General features: G+C 35.4%; 2 protein-coding genes across 2 annotated transcripts; one reads left to right on the forward strand and one right to left on the reverse strand.

Moving 5' to 3' along the window:
* Positions 1 to 422: 422 nt before the first annotated feature.
* LOC132166711 (casein kinase 1-like protein 6) lies at positions 423 to 9,435 on the forward strand. Its single transcript, XM_059577579.1, has 14 exons — positions 423 to 1,128; positions 1,213 to 1,253; positions 2,252 to 2,321; positions 2,631 to 2,779; positions 2,871 to 2,966; positions 5,425 to 5,495; positions 6,352 to 6,413; positions 6,529 to 6,592; positions 6,726 to 6,810; positions 7,269 to 7,395; positions 7,513 to 7,589; positions 7,669 to 7,732; positions 8,170 to 8,297; positions 8,892 to 9,435. The coding sequence occupies exons 1-14, from the start codon at positions 1,053 to 1,055 to the stop codon at positions 9,132 to 9,134; spliced, it is 1,353 nt and encodes a 450-aa protein (XP_059433562.1). The 5' UTR covers positions 423 to 1,052; the 3' UTR covers positions 9,135 to 9,435.
* A 1,241-nt stretch (positions 9,436 to 10,676) lies between these two features.
* On the reverse strand, positions 10,677 to 15,748 carry LOC132166712 (vacuolar protein sorting-associated protein 2 homolog 3). Its single transcript, XM_059577580.1, has 11 exons — positions 15,510 to 15,748; positions 15,292 to 15,336; positions 14,541 to 14,575; positions 14,406 to 14,456; positions 14,143 to 14,247; positions 13,941 to 14,012; positions 13,638 to 13,709; positions 13,454 to 13,534; positions 13,021 to 13,056; positions 12,860 to 12,915; positions 10,677 to 10,980 (listed from the first exon to the last, which is right to left on the reverse strand). Exons 1-11 carry the CDS (start codon positions 15,541 to 15,543, stop codon positions 10,929 to 10,931), a joined length of 639 nt encoding a protein of 212 aa, XP_059433563.1. The 5' UTR covers positions 15,544 to 15,748; the 3' UTR covers positions 10,677 to 10,928.
* Positions 15,749 to 16,786: the final 1,038 nt, after the last annotated feature.

Below are 16,786 nucleotides of genomic sequence, written 5' to 3' on the forward strand. Positions count from 1 at the left end.
AATCCGATCTATGAATCTGAACTGTCACCCCTACCAACGGCCACAACCATTTATTAACCTTTTAGTCGTTGTGTGAATGTAGACACGTTGCACAATCATGTAAATTATATTTATTTATTTATTTTAACTTTTCACTAAATAGTATTAGTCTTAAACAATTTCCTGGCATAATCAAAGAGTAGAAGTTAAGAGAAGGAGGGAAAGACACGCGCGCACGTTGTATAAGTAAAACAACTGGCCTTGACAGCCCAAACGTGTAAGGCGGCAGGACGAGAAGGTATCGCTTTACCCCTCGAATTTGTTAAAATTAAATACTATTAAAACATTAAAAAATTAAAAGTTTTATTAAAAAAACACCGAAAACAGACAGAAAAAAAAAAAAAAAGAAAAAAATTTTGGGACACAAATGCTGCTTTTCCTCTGTCTGTCTCTCTCCTCATCACATCACTTTCCTCCGCTCGTCTCAATATTTTCGTTTGTCTTAAAAACACCTTTGTCTTTCTTTACCCTCTGATCCCGACAATCGTCGCCGTACGCATAATTAGTTTCCGCAGCATTAAAAAGTTGGAACCTTTGTTGAATTGCACAATTCAATCCCATTTTCGTTCGTTGTTTTTCTGGTCAATGCAGTTAGTAGATTTTTCTTGGAATCAGGGTTTGGGATTGTAAATTATGGGGTTTTGGTGACGAAAAATGTAGTTGGTGAAGGTGGGATTTGATTGTGAAATAAAAATCCCATCTCATTGTTTGAATTTTCTAATTTATTTTTGTTAATTTTTCATTTTTGTCTTGTGGGGTTCGATTTTGTTCCTATTTGGTGGTGATTTGATGCTTAGATTGTGATATTTTTTGGTTTTCTTCTCTGGGTTATCGAAGAAAGCTAGGATTTTTTAATCTGGTTGCGTGTTAATTCAGTAAGTTTGTTGAGATTTGGGGGTATTGTTTGGTGGATATTGGACTATGCTCAAATAAATGTTGGATTGGGCACAAATCTGAGTGGAATTTAGCAGTTTTGAGCTTCTGGGTGGACGTGTATTGAAGGGAATTTGATAATGGAGCACGTGATTGCTGGGAAGTTTAAGCTGGGGAGGAAGATTGGTAGCGGCTCATTTGGGGAGCTCTATCTAGGTATTGCCCAGTAAATTCTTTCTATTTTTATTGTTGTCATTTTGTTTTCAGTATTGTGATTTTGCGTTTTTCTTGTGGTGGCAGGTGTTAATGTACAAACTGGGGAAGAGGTGGCTGTTAAGCTGGTATGTGATATATGTTCTTTGCTAGGATTATATGTTCATGATGCCTGTTTTGGTTTGTTTATCTTCTCGGTTTCCTCTGGCTCTTGTACATGTAATTAACTTTTAGGTGTTTTTTTTTGTTTTTTTTTTTGTTTCTAAATACAGATTCATGGGTTTTTTTTTAAGGGGTGTGATATTGTGATAATGATCGTCAATACTTGATAATGTTCAATGGTTTTGCCTTTTTGCTTGTTAAAGTTCGTCTTTTTTATTTTGTGTGTCAGACTATCAGTGGGTCCTGATTTCGTTTTGCTTCCTCGATTCCTCATTGGCAATATATTTGCTTCATTTTTATCTCTAGTTGACAGTTGGGCGAATGTTGATTGTGACATGTATCCTATTTTTGACAATTTTCTTTATGACACTTGAATTAGGAAACTAAATTTATTAGATGGCCATTAGAGAAGTCATTCTTTCTTGATATGTAACTATACATCCTTAGCACGAGAGCAAATACATAACAGAGCAGAAGAGGGAAAAAAATAAATGTTAAGTCATGATGAAATTAAGTGGGAGTGGCTCTATAGATCAAGAACTCTTAGATGAGCTCTGTGCTCTGTGTGAGTTACCATTCAAAACTCATGTGAAATGCTATGCCCTTCACTCTCAGTCATGTCATTAATGGAAAATGCTGGAGGCAAATTGATGCTATCAGGTCCATTCTTCGGTAGGGCATAGGCTTCGGCTTCGGCTTCGGCTTCTTCCTCTAGCCGAGCCACTACTTGCATGTGTGTAATCCGTGGCAGTTATTTATTATGGAGCTATCTCTTTTTTGGATTTTCTTATTTTTATTTTCTTTTGTACACTAATGAATTTTTTTTTTCTCCACCCATATGCATATTATTTTGTTGTTTTTGTTTTTTTTCCAACACAAATACATAGGATATAATTATCTATCATTATTTTTATTTTTCTGAGAGAACTTACATGTTATTCTTATCGACTGTTTCAAATTTCAGGAACCTGTGAAGACCAAGCATCCTCAGCTTCACTATGAGTCAAAATTGTATATGCTTCTTCAAGGAGGAAGTAAGTGTCTCTTTCTCTCTCCGTTTCTTACACCCCTTAACCACTTTTGCACCATCAAGTTTTTCAAGTTACCAATTTGAAAAACTAACTTTGTGTGATGATTGACAATTCCTTACTTCATATGCTGGAACTTGAGAACTTTGTAATGGTTGATATGCTATAGCCGTGGTATTCTATAATCCCAATTTAGGGTTCAGGAAATGCTTTTGCCTTCAATATCCTCAAGAAAATTTTGTGGGACAAATTTTTATTTTTTATTTTTTCTCATTGGCAATTCACTTTTTTTTTTTTTTTTAAATCTTGATGAAGCTGGAATTCCACACCTCAAGTGGTTTGGAGTTGAGTGCGACTATAATGTCATGGTTATTGACCTTCTTGGGCCGAGTTTGGAAGACTTGTTTAACTATTGCAATAGGAGGTTTACATTGAAAACAGTTCTGATGCTCGCAGATCAATTGGTAAGTGCCTGTGACTATTTTTTATTAAGGAATATACTGTGAATGGCCAAGATAATGCTTCTTTACCATTGTTTATCATTATCATTTGCAGATTAACAGAGTTGAATACATGCATTCAAGGGGTTTTCTTCACCGTGATATAAAACCTGACAACTTCTTAATGGGCCTAGGGCGTAAAGCAAATCAGGTATCTTTTTCTTGTTTGGTTGTTTTATGTCGTGCAAATTACAGTACATATTAATGTTCATCTGATCCAAGTGCTAGCAAATCAGGTTGGATTGTACCACCCATTTTCTGAACCCAAAAGCTTCTCCGTTTTAGCCTTAGAATTGGAATTTGAAGAAAAAGAAAGATTTAAAGCTTTTTGGGCTGTCTGATTTTTTTTTTTTTTTTATTAGTCTGTAGAGATATTAACCACATGGTTTTGGAAAAAAGGCTAGTGCAGAATATATCATAGATCAAACAATAAGATACCTTACTCTAAATACTATCTAGTGTTGTCTAGGAAAAAGAACTGTCTAGTGGACAAAATGGAAGCAAAGTTTTGAACTTTTGTGAATTTTAACCTTTTAAGTTTGTATATAGTCGATTACCTATAAATAATACACATACATATAAGGCAAAAAATTTAGGACACATTGAATGTATTAGTTCTGAAATTTTTTTAGATTTCTTGTTGGCGCCATGGAAGATGTCGGAGGTTTGGCTTGTATCCTTGGTTGTAGGGTGTCCTCTTTGCCTATGAAGTATTTGGATCTTCCTTTGGGGGCTTCATACAAGGCAAAATCAAAATTTTTTTTTTTGATAGGTAATATACAAGGCAAAATCAATTTGGGATGATATTATTGAAAAGATGGAATGAAGTTTGGCTGGTTAGAAGAGGCTTTATTGGTCTAAAGGTGGCATGTTGACACTGGTTAAAAGCACTCTTGTTAACTTGCCTACTTATTTTATGCCCCTTTTTCTCATTCCCATTGGTGTTGCTGAACCATAATGAGAAACTTTAGCGAGATTTTTTGTAAGGTGGAGTTGGTGATGAGTTTCAATTCCCGCTTGTCAATTGGCCCAAGATATGTACTTCGATTTTCATTGGTGGTTTGGGGGTTAGAAATCTGATTCAGTTTATTGAGCTCTCTTGGGGAAATGGTTATGATGTTTTGTGATGGAGAGGGAGGCCTTGTGAAGGTTGGTGGTGGTAGAAGCTAAATATGGTAGCATGTGGTGGTGCTCTAATGAGGTTGTTGGGTCTTTCAAGGATTGGGTGTGAAAAAACATTAGGAAGTGGGTAGGGGGTTGTCTCTAGATTCATTAGATTTGAAATGGGAGATGGATCTAAGATCAGGTTCTAGTATAATTTGTGGTGTGGAGACCAACCATTGATGCAGTTTTTCCAAAGTTGTTTAGCATTGCTTGCTATAAGGAGCCTTCGGTGGCAAAACATATGCATTTTATTAACAATACTCTTCAGTTGAATATTACGTTTTCCAAACCAGTGCATGATTAGAAGGTGGAGTTGGTCTCTTTGTTCTTTAACCTCTTGCACTCTCTCAGGCTGAGACGAGGTGGTGAGGATAGAATTGGTTGGATCCCTTTCAAAAGTTGGACGTTCGAGAATAAGTCTCCTTTGAGAGTGACTTTTTTGTGTGGATGTTAGTGTTAGGAAAGATTTAAATTAACCTATGTTATAGTGATGGATTGGTGTTGCATGTGCAAGAAGAGCAGGGAGACTATAGATCATCTTCTTCTCCACTGAGAAGTGACTAGGGATTTTTGGTTTCGATCTTCCGTCTTTTTGGCTTGGAGTGGGTTATGCCTCAAAGGGTGATGGAGTTGATGGGGTGTTAGAGAGGCCAGTTGAGAAGTTGTTGTAGATCAGTAGCTTGGAGGTTGGCTCCTTTGTGCTTAATGCGGTGTATTTGAAAAGAGCGAAATGCTCGAAACTTTGAAGATTGTAAGAGAACGATGTTTCAGCTATTATGTTCAAATTTCTGTGTTTGGATGATGGCTTACAACAGTTCTTGATGTTCTAATTTTTCAGAATTTTTGGATGTGTTATTCTTCCTCTCCCAAATTGAGGGTCTTTCTTGTATACTTCCTATGTACTTTCTTGCATATTTGGGTTGCGCTCTTTTGCGCTTTCTATTGAGAATGATTTACTTATCGAAAAAAAAAGGATGTACATAATAGTATTCTTGTAAGATGATGTTTGATAATGATGCTTAGGAACAAGTTAAATATGTGTTTCATGATAAGTATGGCTGTTAGCTGGGTTATGTAGTCTGGGACAATAGTGGCTGATTTTTGGCGTAGATCTTAATTGTAAGTCTCCTATCAAAAGAAAAGAGGTTGGGTTGAAAGAAAAATAGATCTTTATCTGGAATTAGAGGATTAGGTGGCTGATTTAGGTTCCTCCTTAATTGTTTGGGACCGTGGTAAAATCCAATTCTTTATTCCAGTATTTATCATCATGCTCGCTGGTCTCCATGCTTAGAACAGAACTTTCATTTAGTTTCTTGAAGTGCTTGAACTGATAAGCATCTCTTGTTTGGTACCAGACGCCATTTGCAGAGGAAATATCAATATTCCATTGATCTTTGTTCTACTTTCTAATTGTTGTTATCTCTTTCTGGATTTTCTTATCACAGGTTTACATAATTGATTATGGCCTGGCCAAGAAGTATAGAGATCTTCAGACTCATAAGCACATACCATACAGGTAAATATTACTATGCTTACACCAAATGTAAGATGAAAGATATCTAATTACTGTGTTGTGTGGTACTCTAAATGCTGATATGTCAACAAACAATATAAGGAGGCTTCACTTCTTGCCTAGGCTTGCCTCAACAAGGGAGGCCAGAACTAATGATTTGTCCACTTTTAGGTAAAAAAGTAGTGGAGAGTTTATTTGGCATGATAAGAACTTTAATACTCTTTAGACTCAACTATCCTTGATCATGAGACATATAATTGTCACTATAAACAAGAACCATAATTCCAACAGTAGAATTAGTATTAGAAAAAGAAACAAAATCGAAAGGGGGACCTTTGGAATGTTTTACTTTTGACTGCTGATTAAAGTCAAAATTTAGGTTCATTTTTTAGGTGGCATATTTCTGCTGAGTCTTACTTCTGAAAGAAACCTTGAAGTGAAAAAGACTGACGTATCCCCCATTTCACTCTGACCAATATAAACTTTAAAGAAAGATTATATGTTATTACTATTATTTTTTTGTCCATATTTGTCGTCATCTGTGTCTGCTTCCTCGATACTACTTTTTTATTTGGTTGGTTTGACTCTAGCTTTGAATCTATGTTTGAAATTGGTAGATCATTTTATGCTGGGTGATCTGCTTCAGATTCTCAATTCCACAGTTTTTTTTTTTTTTTTTGCCTTTCCTATTCTGTTTTAAGGTTTTTGAACCTAAATCAAAAATTTGATATTTGTGGTAGCTTGTCAACCATTATTATCCCTTTTCTGATTTGTTTACTGCATCTTTGTTTGCCATCCTATATGTTATGACCAACACCCTTCGAAGTTTCTAAGCCCCTTTTTTTGTTTGTTTTTTCAGGGAAAACAAGAACCTCACAGGCACAGCTCGCTATGCAAGTGTTAATACTCACCTTGGAATTGGTGAGTGATGTTATATGCCATTTTCATGTTGCCAACTAATAACAGTAGATGCGTCATCTTAGATTTGGATTATTATCCTGACTTTCATTCTAATTGTGTGCTGTCTTACTGGCAGAACAAAGCAGAAGGGATGATCTGGAATCTCTTGGTTATGTGCTTATGTATTTTCTAAGAGGAAGGTGAATATATACTAGCCGCAATTTTTATTTCATTTAAAGTTTTCCCTTCTTCTACCTCTTGTTAAATGTCTGGTGCAGCATTTTGCCTTATTCTTGCTTTATTAATTCCTTGCATACCACTGTTTTGCATCAGCCTTCCCTGGCAGGGATTAAAAGCTGGCACAAAGAAGCAAAAATATGATAAGATCAGTGAAAAGAAGATGTCAACTCCCATAGAGGTATCGGAACTTGCCATTTCCTGTTTTTTTATGAAGCACTTGGTCTTTGATTTATCTAGCAGGGGGCCCTGTCAAGAGTTAATGTCATTTAGCATGCCAGGTAGATCAAAAGTGTGATGCCTTGACCTAGTGGTGGCTATTGGCTTGCACTATCTTTGTGATGCCTTAATATGTTTGTATGGGTGAGCAAACACATAAATACATGGGTATTAATATGTGAATAGTTGTCTGTGTATGTGTATGCGTGTATATAACTTTTTGCGAACCATCTAAATATATTCCTACCCATGATCTAGTGAAAAGTCTTTTGGCTGATCCCGGGCAACTTTTCTTTACCCAAGCTTGGGCTGTACATAATTCATTGGGCTTCTCTCTTTTTTTTTTTTCAGTCTTTTTTGGGTGTTAAGAGTTAATCATCATATTGCTATGCTATGCTGATAAAGCACATTGTTTTACAGGTGCTTTGCAAGTCATATCCATCTGAGTTTGTATCCTACTTTCACTACTGCCGATCGTTGCGGTTTGAGGACAAACCAGATTATTCATATTTAAAGAGGCTTTTCCGAGACTTATTTATTCGTGAAGGTAACATGCGTTTGTATATATCATGATGGAGTGAATGTTATCTTTAGAGTGTTAATTTAAGTTTTATTCAGTTGATGTTATAATTGTTTATGGATCTTGACATTGATGCCCATGTAGGTTATCAATTTGACTATGTATTTGACTGGACTATATTGAAGTACCCTCAGATAGGTGGCAGTAGCTCTAGAGGACGGGTCAGTAGTTGTGAATTCTAGGTTTGAGTTCTCTCCCTTCAATAGCATTACTTACTTCTGTTTTTGTCTCTGTTTGTAGCAATTCGGTGGGAAAGCAGGTCTGAGTGCAGGACCATCTGCAGAAAGACCGGAGAGGACTTCAGGTCTGCTCTCTGCTCTCTTGAACAGAACTAGATTTGAAAATTAGGTGCCCAGTCTGAATACAGACTTTTTAACTAGTGATTTTTCCATATATAAGTTCTAAAAGTTTAACATTTGCGACTTATCAAAAAAAAAAAAAGTTTAACATTTGCGTTGGTTAATCGGCTCTTCAGTTTAGTCCTCTATATGGATTCAATACTATGAGTGCTGGACCTGGAGTTCTGGTTTTTGGGATAACCATCTTTTAATTAAAATTATAATTTATTGTCATTTTATGATGTGAACTTTTTAGATTTAAAAATATAATCTCTCTCTCTCTCTCTGTGCTTGGATTGAAACTTATTTCTGGTTATAGTGGTAAATAGATCACTTTTTTTTTGCTTCATTTCTGACATATCCATCAACATGTAATCCCTATGTGTGGATTTTTTTTATCCAGTTGGGAAAGAGATCCGAGATAGATTCTCAGGTGCAGTTGAAGCATTTTCGAGAAGAAATGTCTCAAGCCCAAGTCCACATCATTCCAAACATAGGACTTATGAGGATTTCGCTTCACCCAAGGATGTGGTAAATTTCTACATCTTCAACAGGAATTATTTAGATATGTGTTCTTTTTCTTTTTTACCTTTCTCACATAAAATCTTATGTTTAATTGCTCTTTGAATATTTACTAGTAGTTTTAACACTAAGTTTTGTATACTTCTTGTGTACTTAGGGGCGCTTTTCGCTTTTAATAATATTTATCGATTACTTATAAAAAAAATAAAAGGTTTTTACACCGAGTTTTGCCCCGTCTGGAGTTAATGCCATGTCTATTTCGTTCTTTCTTGGATAAATCATCATTTAATCCCTTTCTCTATTCTTGTAGATCTTGTTAACTTTTTAGATTTTGAAACTAATAGGGTCGGTTGCGAATTAAAACTACATGAGATCCTCCATTTTTGTTGCTCAGAAATCAAGAACCAAAGATGAAAATTTATACAAGAAAAATGAAAATGACTGCCGCCTATTCTCCATTTCCGCCCCATATTCTCAAGTGTCATACACAGTAGTATTATCTTTGTTCTTCTATTCAAGTCATAGCACTAGTGATTCATCAAATGTTCTTGTTTGTATTCCAAATAATCTTACGTTGTGGGGCATTATGGATTATATTTTCAGCAATTTGATTCAGACAGAGGACGCAGTTCTCGATATGGCAGCTCTTCAAGAAAAGCCGTCATCCCAAGCGGCAAGACAGGTTCTTCCGGTGAATATAGTGAAGCTCGTGTAGGCCGTCTAGTCTCAAGCACTGGCCGCCCGTCTACCACGCAAAGAGTTCAACAAACTTATTCTCGCACTCCTGCTAGAGGCACCCGTGACGATCCTCTCCGCAGCTTTGAGCTCCTCACAATCAGGAAATAACTGAATATCTGTTATGCCATACATCTTCTACGTGGAAAAATTTTAGAAGTTGTTTCACTCTTGTACATGGGAGATCATCTATCACCACTATTACAGGTCATATCACTTCTCTTGTTTCAAAATTCCTGGGACCTCCCACTTCGCTTTTTTCACCCACCAAAGATTTTCCGGCCATTGTAACGTGTTTTAAGACACTTTCCATGAATGGAAAAATTACGCAGTGGAAACCTTATTTTTATGAGACCGGAGTAGCTGTAATAAACTATTTATTTATATATATGTTCTTCACGTTTGAGATCAACATTTTTTGATGCTATGAACCCTGACAATCAAGTATTGACTAGTGCTTTAAATTCGTCGGCTCCAGCTCTCACCCCTTTTGTGATTTTAGCAATGCAATTGAATTTCTTCTCAATCTGTTGGTCTCTACACAAGTTTTGAGCTTAACCTTCTTAGGTTGATTGCCTTCTTAGCTGGATGACCCATTACTGTTTCAGCAATCTTCCAAGAGTAAGGCTGTAAAACTTCACCAAACATATGTATCTTGCCAAAGGGTTCAAGACATAAAACCAGAGGCCAAGTATGGTTTGTTAGGAAAATTATATTTTAATGTTGTTTGGAATGTAAGCCCTTCCTGTTTGTGATGCATAGTTATTAGTTTTTGAGGATCGTGAGAAGATGAGTTTGAAGTTTTCGAGGATTGTGAGAAGACGAGTTTGAATTTATGATTTGTTTTGTAACGCCTTTTTTTAACACGTCTAGTATCTCATGAACTATTGATCATCGAGAGTTTTCTCATTGTCATTTCATTGGATCGATTAAACCTTTTTGTTTTTTTTTTTTGGCCAAATTGTAGGATTTGAAGGGAGAACGGATGTTATTACTCCAGTTAGTCAAATTTCATAGCTTGGCGCAATAGGATAGTGCAATAAGTTTAGTTGACTTAATAGTAGAGTCAAGGAGAAGGGAAAAAAAAAAAAAAGTGTTAAAAATAATGAAATGCACACACTAATGAGTAATGCTAAAAATCATAGCTGATTAACACTACCATTATGAGATAAAAGTATAATTTCTAATATTACTCTTCTCTAATTGAAATATGAGAAATGTTATATACCACACTAATATTTTATTTTTATCTTATTATGTTAGTGTGACAGTGTGTAGTAGCTTTTGAATCTTCCTTTAAAAAAAAAATGACAATTAAATCCGAGCATGCTACACATCCAGGGGCGGAACCACCCCCCAGCCCCCCAAGGCAAGGGGTGGTCCAAAAAAAAAAAAAAGATACTTTTAAAAATTAGCCTTTGTACCCCCCAAATTTTTTTTAAAAAAAATTTTATCCCCTCAAACTCAATATTCTAGTTCCGCCCCTGTACACATCATTCTTTCAACCATCTCTTTTTATAAATCTAAGAGATTCACCATTGTAGACTCATGTGAATCTCACCAAAATTTAATAGTAAATTCATCCATTAACCATACAGAGATAGTTGAGAGAATGATTTTTATCATTTCTTATTAAATCCTGTCATGTCAATCTAATGAAATAAAATATATTACTATTGAAATATTGGTAGTAGGATTCATCCAGTTCTAATTTGCAGATGTTGAGTACCTATATCTCTAAATTTGCTGTTGCATTGCCACAATACACAGATCAAGCCAAGGAAAATGATCTCAAAAATGAATCGGAATACATGCTGAAATGAGTGGCATTTGGGGGAGAGACAATTATCTACAGTGTATGACCTTGTGGATAAGAAAGATATACTTCGGCTTCCAGTCTCCAGCTCATGGGTTTCTAAGAGCTGCCAACCGCTTCTCAAGCTCATTAATGCCCGAACTGCAATGGGAAGAAAATTCCATGGTTAACCAAAACTAGGAAGAGGGTAGAGAAAATGAACGAAAATATGATTTTACATTGTGATTTTCAGTGGGGGAATGTCTAAAATGGTGATATATAATGAATAGGACATAAAACTATTAGAGACAATAATTTTGTTGGAAAATGCTTAGGGTACAAAAGCATTTACTACAGTTCTCTTACAAAATGATACAGCAGTCTATAATTGGTGAAATAATTAAAAGTGTCTAGTTGACAAGTTAGTTACTAGCTAATTAAATTGACGAGCCAGTTTTTTTTGCTTAATTATTTTACCAATTAGAGATTGGTAAGTCAATTTGTAAAATATTTGTAGTAAAAGTTGTAGTATCCTAACAACACTCGATTTCGTTTGGTATGAAATGTACCTCCTACAGCCATCAATTATAAACACATATGCTGGATTATTTTTAATAAAATAATCAGCATGAGTAATAATTATGATTTAATAAATTCTAATCTTAAACAGAGAATTACAAACTTAATCTACAAAAGAGATGACAAGATTGGGCTTTAAGTGCCACCAGGGAGACCTTTGTCTTGAATGAAAGAGAAATAGAAGAATGTGAATGAGTTACTTAAAGTTTGTAAATTTAAACTTGTGTAATGCTACTCTTCACACTCATTTCACACTGATTGATGTAACGTGTTTTAAGTGACTTTCATAATCAATAATTATAAAAAAAAAAAAAAAAAAAAAAAAAACTACTTAAAACACACAACGACATATAATATGAAATGAATGATAAATGAATGTGAAGAGTAGCATTATTCATTAAAGTTTGCCTTGTTTTTCTTAGTATTACTTTTTGAATTTAAAAGTAGACTTAAAGTAGGTTTATTAGTAGTGGGCCTAGTGCCAAACAACCAATATATAATTTTCCATTATGCTGATAAAAAAAAATATAGGAAGTTCCAACTTTGCATAGTCCACAAACTGTAAAGTCAATTAGCTTGTTCTCATTAATACAAGCTGTTTTTATAAAAAGTTCAAAGAGGCGCAACCTAAGTATACAAGACACCTAATCCCGATATAGACCAATCATATACCACTAATGTGCACAAATTCTGACATTCTATTCGAAAGACTACAGGGAGAAAAAAGTTTCCTTGTGCCAATGTTGTTTAGGTAACAATTTATGTAAGTATGAGAAATTGAATTTCATGCTCAGTACATGACATCAAGGATCATGTTAACAGTTAATTATGTACATAAATTCTATGAAAATAGATAATTAAATGAAGCAAACATGCCAATTCTGATGCAATCTCAAATCAGCTTTAGCTAACTAATTAATAAGCAAGCTAACTAATTAATAAGCAAGCAACACGGAACTCATTACTGTCTCAAATGTTTTAAGCACACTCAAGAAATTTCTTTTTTTTTTTGTCACCATGAAAAATACAAAAGCAACCCCCAAGCACTTGAGACCATGAACTTCACTTAGTCAACCTTTTACGACTGAACAAGATCTTTATAGACAGCACTCAAACGTTTTTTTTATCACTGTTCAAGCAAAACAGAGGCTTGAATTCCTTTTAATAAATAATAACTTATATTTTTTTCTTTTCTGCCATTAATTTGTCTTATAGAGTCGCACAAGAATCTTCTCCTAAACTTCACTAAGTTTACCTTTTACTACTAATATGACCTTCATAGTCGGTATTTCGTGTTTCTGATCACTGTTGAAGCAAAATGGAGGCTTAAATTGAGTATTTCTAGTAAATCATTAGTCTTGCTTTTTCTAAAACTCTTCTTATGGTTAAGCCAACACAAAACATCAACTCAAGAATCTCATGTCATAGTTCACAGAATCACAAGCCAAGCATTGTTATATACCTGCCGACACCCTCAGCATTTTTCTGGGCGATTCTTCCTTTTGGAGCTGCTGACAACTGCCAAGAGTTGGCATAAACCAATTCACCCATATCAGATTAGGTACGGAAAATTTAATACCAATTGACAACAAAGTCCAGAAACTTATAACTACTGATACCAACCTGTGAGGCAACATCAACACCAATTTCATCTAGAACCTGCAAACAAAAAAAGAAGAGAAGCGAATATTGCCATTAGTCTCTTCTCAAATCCAACAGTCCGATCAGTAGAGAAAATAAACCTAATATGTGCCCATCAAGACTTGTATAAACTTGGGGGATCTGACATCATCCCTTCTCAACCTTTCTAGTTTCACCACCAGAAAGTCTAGATGTTGATAATGAATAGTTCACAATTACCAGGTTGCTTTGATGTGAAATCAATTGTATGCAATCATAAACTCACAATCAAAATTTGGTAGATAATTTGTTTCAGATATGTTTAAGGGAAATCCTTCACAAGTCCATGGAAATAATCTTACTTAAGAAAAAAGGCAACAAATAAATGCAATTTTTTTACCAGGTATAATGGATAAAGGCAATTATAGGAGCCTACCTGATTTGTCAGCTCGTCGCTCTCCTCTTCAGCCTCATCATCATCCAAGGCATCATCTATGGCGTCTGACATCATTTCAGTCTGCAAGCACCCAAGATCATTAGTTCCACAATATGCAAGCAAGAAGCAAATATGAACTTATCTCCACATTAGTATGGTTTCAAAAGTAGAGGGACAATCGTACAGTCATATCCATCTGGGCAGACTGTTTCTGAAATTCCCGTATCACCATTGCTTGCTTTGCAGGAGCCATTTGCTGCAAAAGAAATATAACAGTTAAGAATATATCTCCTATCAAAACAATGCAATTGTAGGACTTTAGGTTCCATTTTAGAAGGAAAGATCAAGTGAAAAAAGCCTTTACACACCCAACTTATTACGAGTCCAGGAGAAGCCCCTCTGAAAGGGTCCAAACTTGAATCTTGTAATAGATTATGTAAAAATTATATGACTACATATATGTATTACTAATATGTCACCATCTAACCTTAGTCATGGCTGTCATCGCCTTAGTGGCACCTTTCATGCCGACAGCAACTGAAGACTGTGCATGCATTGCCTGCAGATGGGAAAAATCGTTGTTAGAGCACAAGGCACATATGCCCAAAAAATAAAAATAAAAAGAATCAGTCACACACACACACAAAGACACAGAATATATATATTTTTTTTTTGGAGGGGGAGTCCACCTGTGTATGAGTTGCTATGCCTCTCATTTGAGCTCGACTGCCTTGTAAGTTGGCTATTTGTTGTCTAAGCCTGACTAGTTGGCGGGCTAGGGTTTTAGTTGCTGCCTGCAGAACGTGCAGACAAAAGGACAGACATATGATAAATCCCAAAGGTCCAAAGGACACATGAACTATGGATAAAATTCAACGCCATAAACTCATGTAGCCTAGACCGACAAGAATATGGTTGTTAAGCCAAAAAAAAAAAAAAAAACAGAACACACCTCATTTCCAGTTTTAGCTGTCCTCTTTATCTCAGCAACAAGCTTCTTTTCCTGACACAATTATACAGTACATCAGAGATAACACCAAAACCTTAGAAAGAGGAGATGAGGATAGTTTGGAAGCTCTTCACGTACTTCTAATTGCAATGCTCCAATTTCCCTCTCTATACCTGAATCAAGGTGCAGAAACATTCATGTAAGGATTGACAAATTGCCACAGCCTCAATATTTAGCAATGGACTGGTTAAAGAATGATATTTAGAAGGGAGAACAAAAGGTGATTTTGAACTTTTGACAAATGGAGTTAAAGAAATAGACAACACAAAAATAAAAAACTCCACAAAGAGAGCCACATAGCCTTCTTCTACCATGTCCAATGGCTTATAAGTTGATTTATGATAAGGTTATCATCTCCATCTACAATATCTTAGACATTCCAATTTCCAATGTAAACAAAATATTACTCGAGTACAGGTAAAAGAATGACCCAAACAGCAGATGATACTTCTAAATCAGTAAAGAAACAATTCATTGTATATGTTAGAATTCCAAAGAAGGTAAACACGGTGAGTTTTATGTAACTCAATCACATGGAGTTTTGTACAAAACAATCAAATGGAAATTCAAAATCACACTTGTTATTAATTCAAAGCACCCATCAATCTTCAAAAAGTACACATCAATTCCACTCTACCCAGAAAAGCACAATGCCAGATCTATAACCCCGAGACCTCCCTCAATCAGCCCAAAAATGCAAAATGAGTTTCTATGACAATTCACAAATACACAAAACACATGAATTAGAATGATTGATGATGATTGCTCATTCACGAAATCCCTTTTTTTTCGTAATTTAAATGGTATTAAGTGAAAATGGAAATAATACCTCTAGTAGCATTTGTCATTTCTCTCTTACTCTCCCTCAGAGCCTCTGCGATTAGCGTAACACAACTCAAAATCAGAACCAAATAAGCAAACCCATAATTCAATTCACTTTACAAAAAAGAAAAAACCACCCAAAATTCAGTCTCTATCATAATCAAATTCCAAGGCCTACTGAACCGTAACTTAAAACCGCGTACAAGGCAGAGCTAGGAAACGAACCTTTGGGATTGGGTTTCTTGGAGAAGATGTTCATGGCGTCTGTCTGATCGGACGATCCTATTCCTATGCACAGTGGAAGGTTTTTTGAAGCGTGCGAAAGAGAGAGAGAGTTTAGAGACGTGCCTGGAAGGTGGGGAGAAAGCGCCAAGTAATTCAGCGGTTTTTGGCTTTTTATTATAGAACTACCGACTACGGATCCTCCTGGGTTAGGATAATCGCAATTTCTTAAAGGCTTTCAGATTTGAAATTGAGATTCCTTATTTTGATTTTGACATTGGGAGGGTAAATATTTATTTATTTATTTTAATTCTTGTACGTAGTTTTTATATTTTATTTTGTAGTTTTGCAATAAAAGAAAAGTGGTCGAAAGAAAAAAAAAATGTTTAAAAATTACAAGCACAATAATTTCCCAAGGCAAACCGATTCTCTCCATTTCAAATCGGTTGGTTACTTTTGAGGGAAAAAATCGTCAATCAAAAGTAAAATTACAATTTTACCCTTCAAATTTTAACCAACTAAGATCTTGATCCCATTCCTTACGCAAGGAGCACATCGAGTGGGGGACATAGAATAACCATCGTCGGTCTTGCCATAACCGCAACATGTGTGAAATTTGACCCAATATCATGTTCGGTCGCAACCTGCCAGTAAGTCGCGATTCGACATCAATCATATACTATCAATGAACATCCCACTTTACATGTGTGAAACTCAATCCACCATCACCATACTAAATCCCACAATCCCCAATTTTCCTTCGGAAACAGATACTTTTCATTTCACTTGAAATAGAGATGGTCCATTAAGTATATTTAGAGAGGCATAGTTGTTCATTTAGTTTTTTAACAACTATGTCACCTAAATATACTATCCATTTCACTTGAAATGGAGAGGATGTTCTCCTTTTCCTTCTTAATCTTTTCCATGACCCCATATTTCACCACTAGCTGGCCACCTTCCCATCCTTGTCACTAAGTCTTACTTTTTTAAAATCATTAGATTATTAATATATATGATGTGGCATGTTTTGAGCCATCATTTTTTTTATATTTTATATTTTTTTTCCAATCATTGGGAACCCCTTCAAGATAGGCATCTTGTATTTTATCATACAATGTTTTCGAATTTTAAGTGCCTCTTGTTTCTCTTTCAAATTACGCACGGTGAGAGGGTCGTCAGCTAATACCAAGCGACTACTTTTATCGGAGTAAATAGTTGTGCGACCATTAAAATTTAAAATTAATAATTTTTAACACGATATGAATTCAACATAAAAT

Source organism: Corylus avellana, chromosome ca11 (genome assembly GCF_901000735.1).
Source record: "Corylus avellana chromosome ca11, CavTom2PMs-1.0".
NCBI classification, from domain to species: domain Eukaryota; kingdom Viridiplantae; phylum Streptophyta; class Magnoliopsida; order Fagales; family Betulaceae; genus Corylus; species Corylus avellana.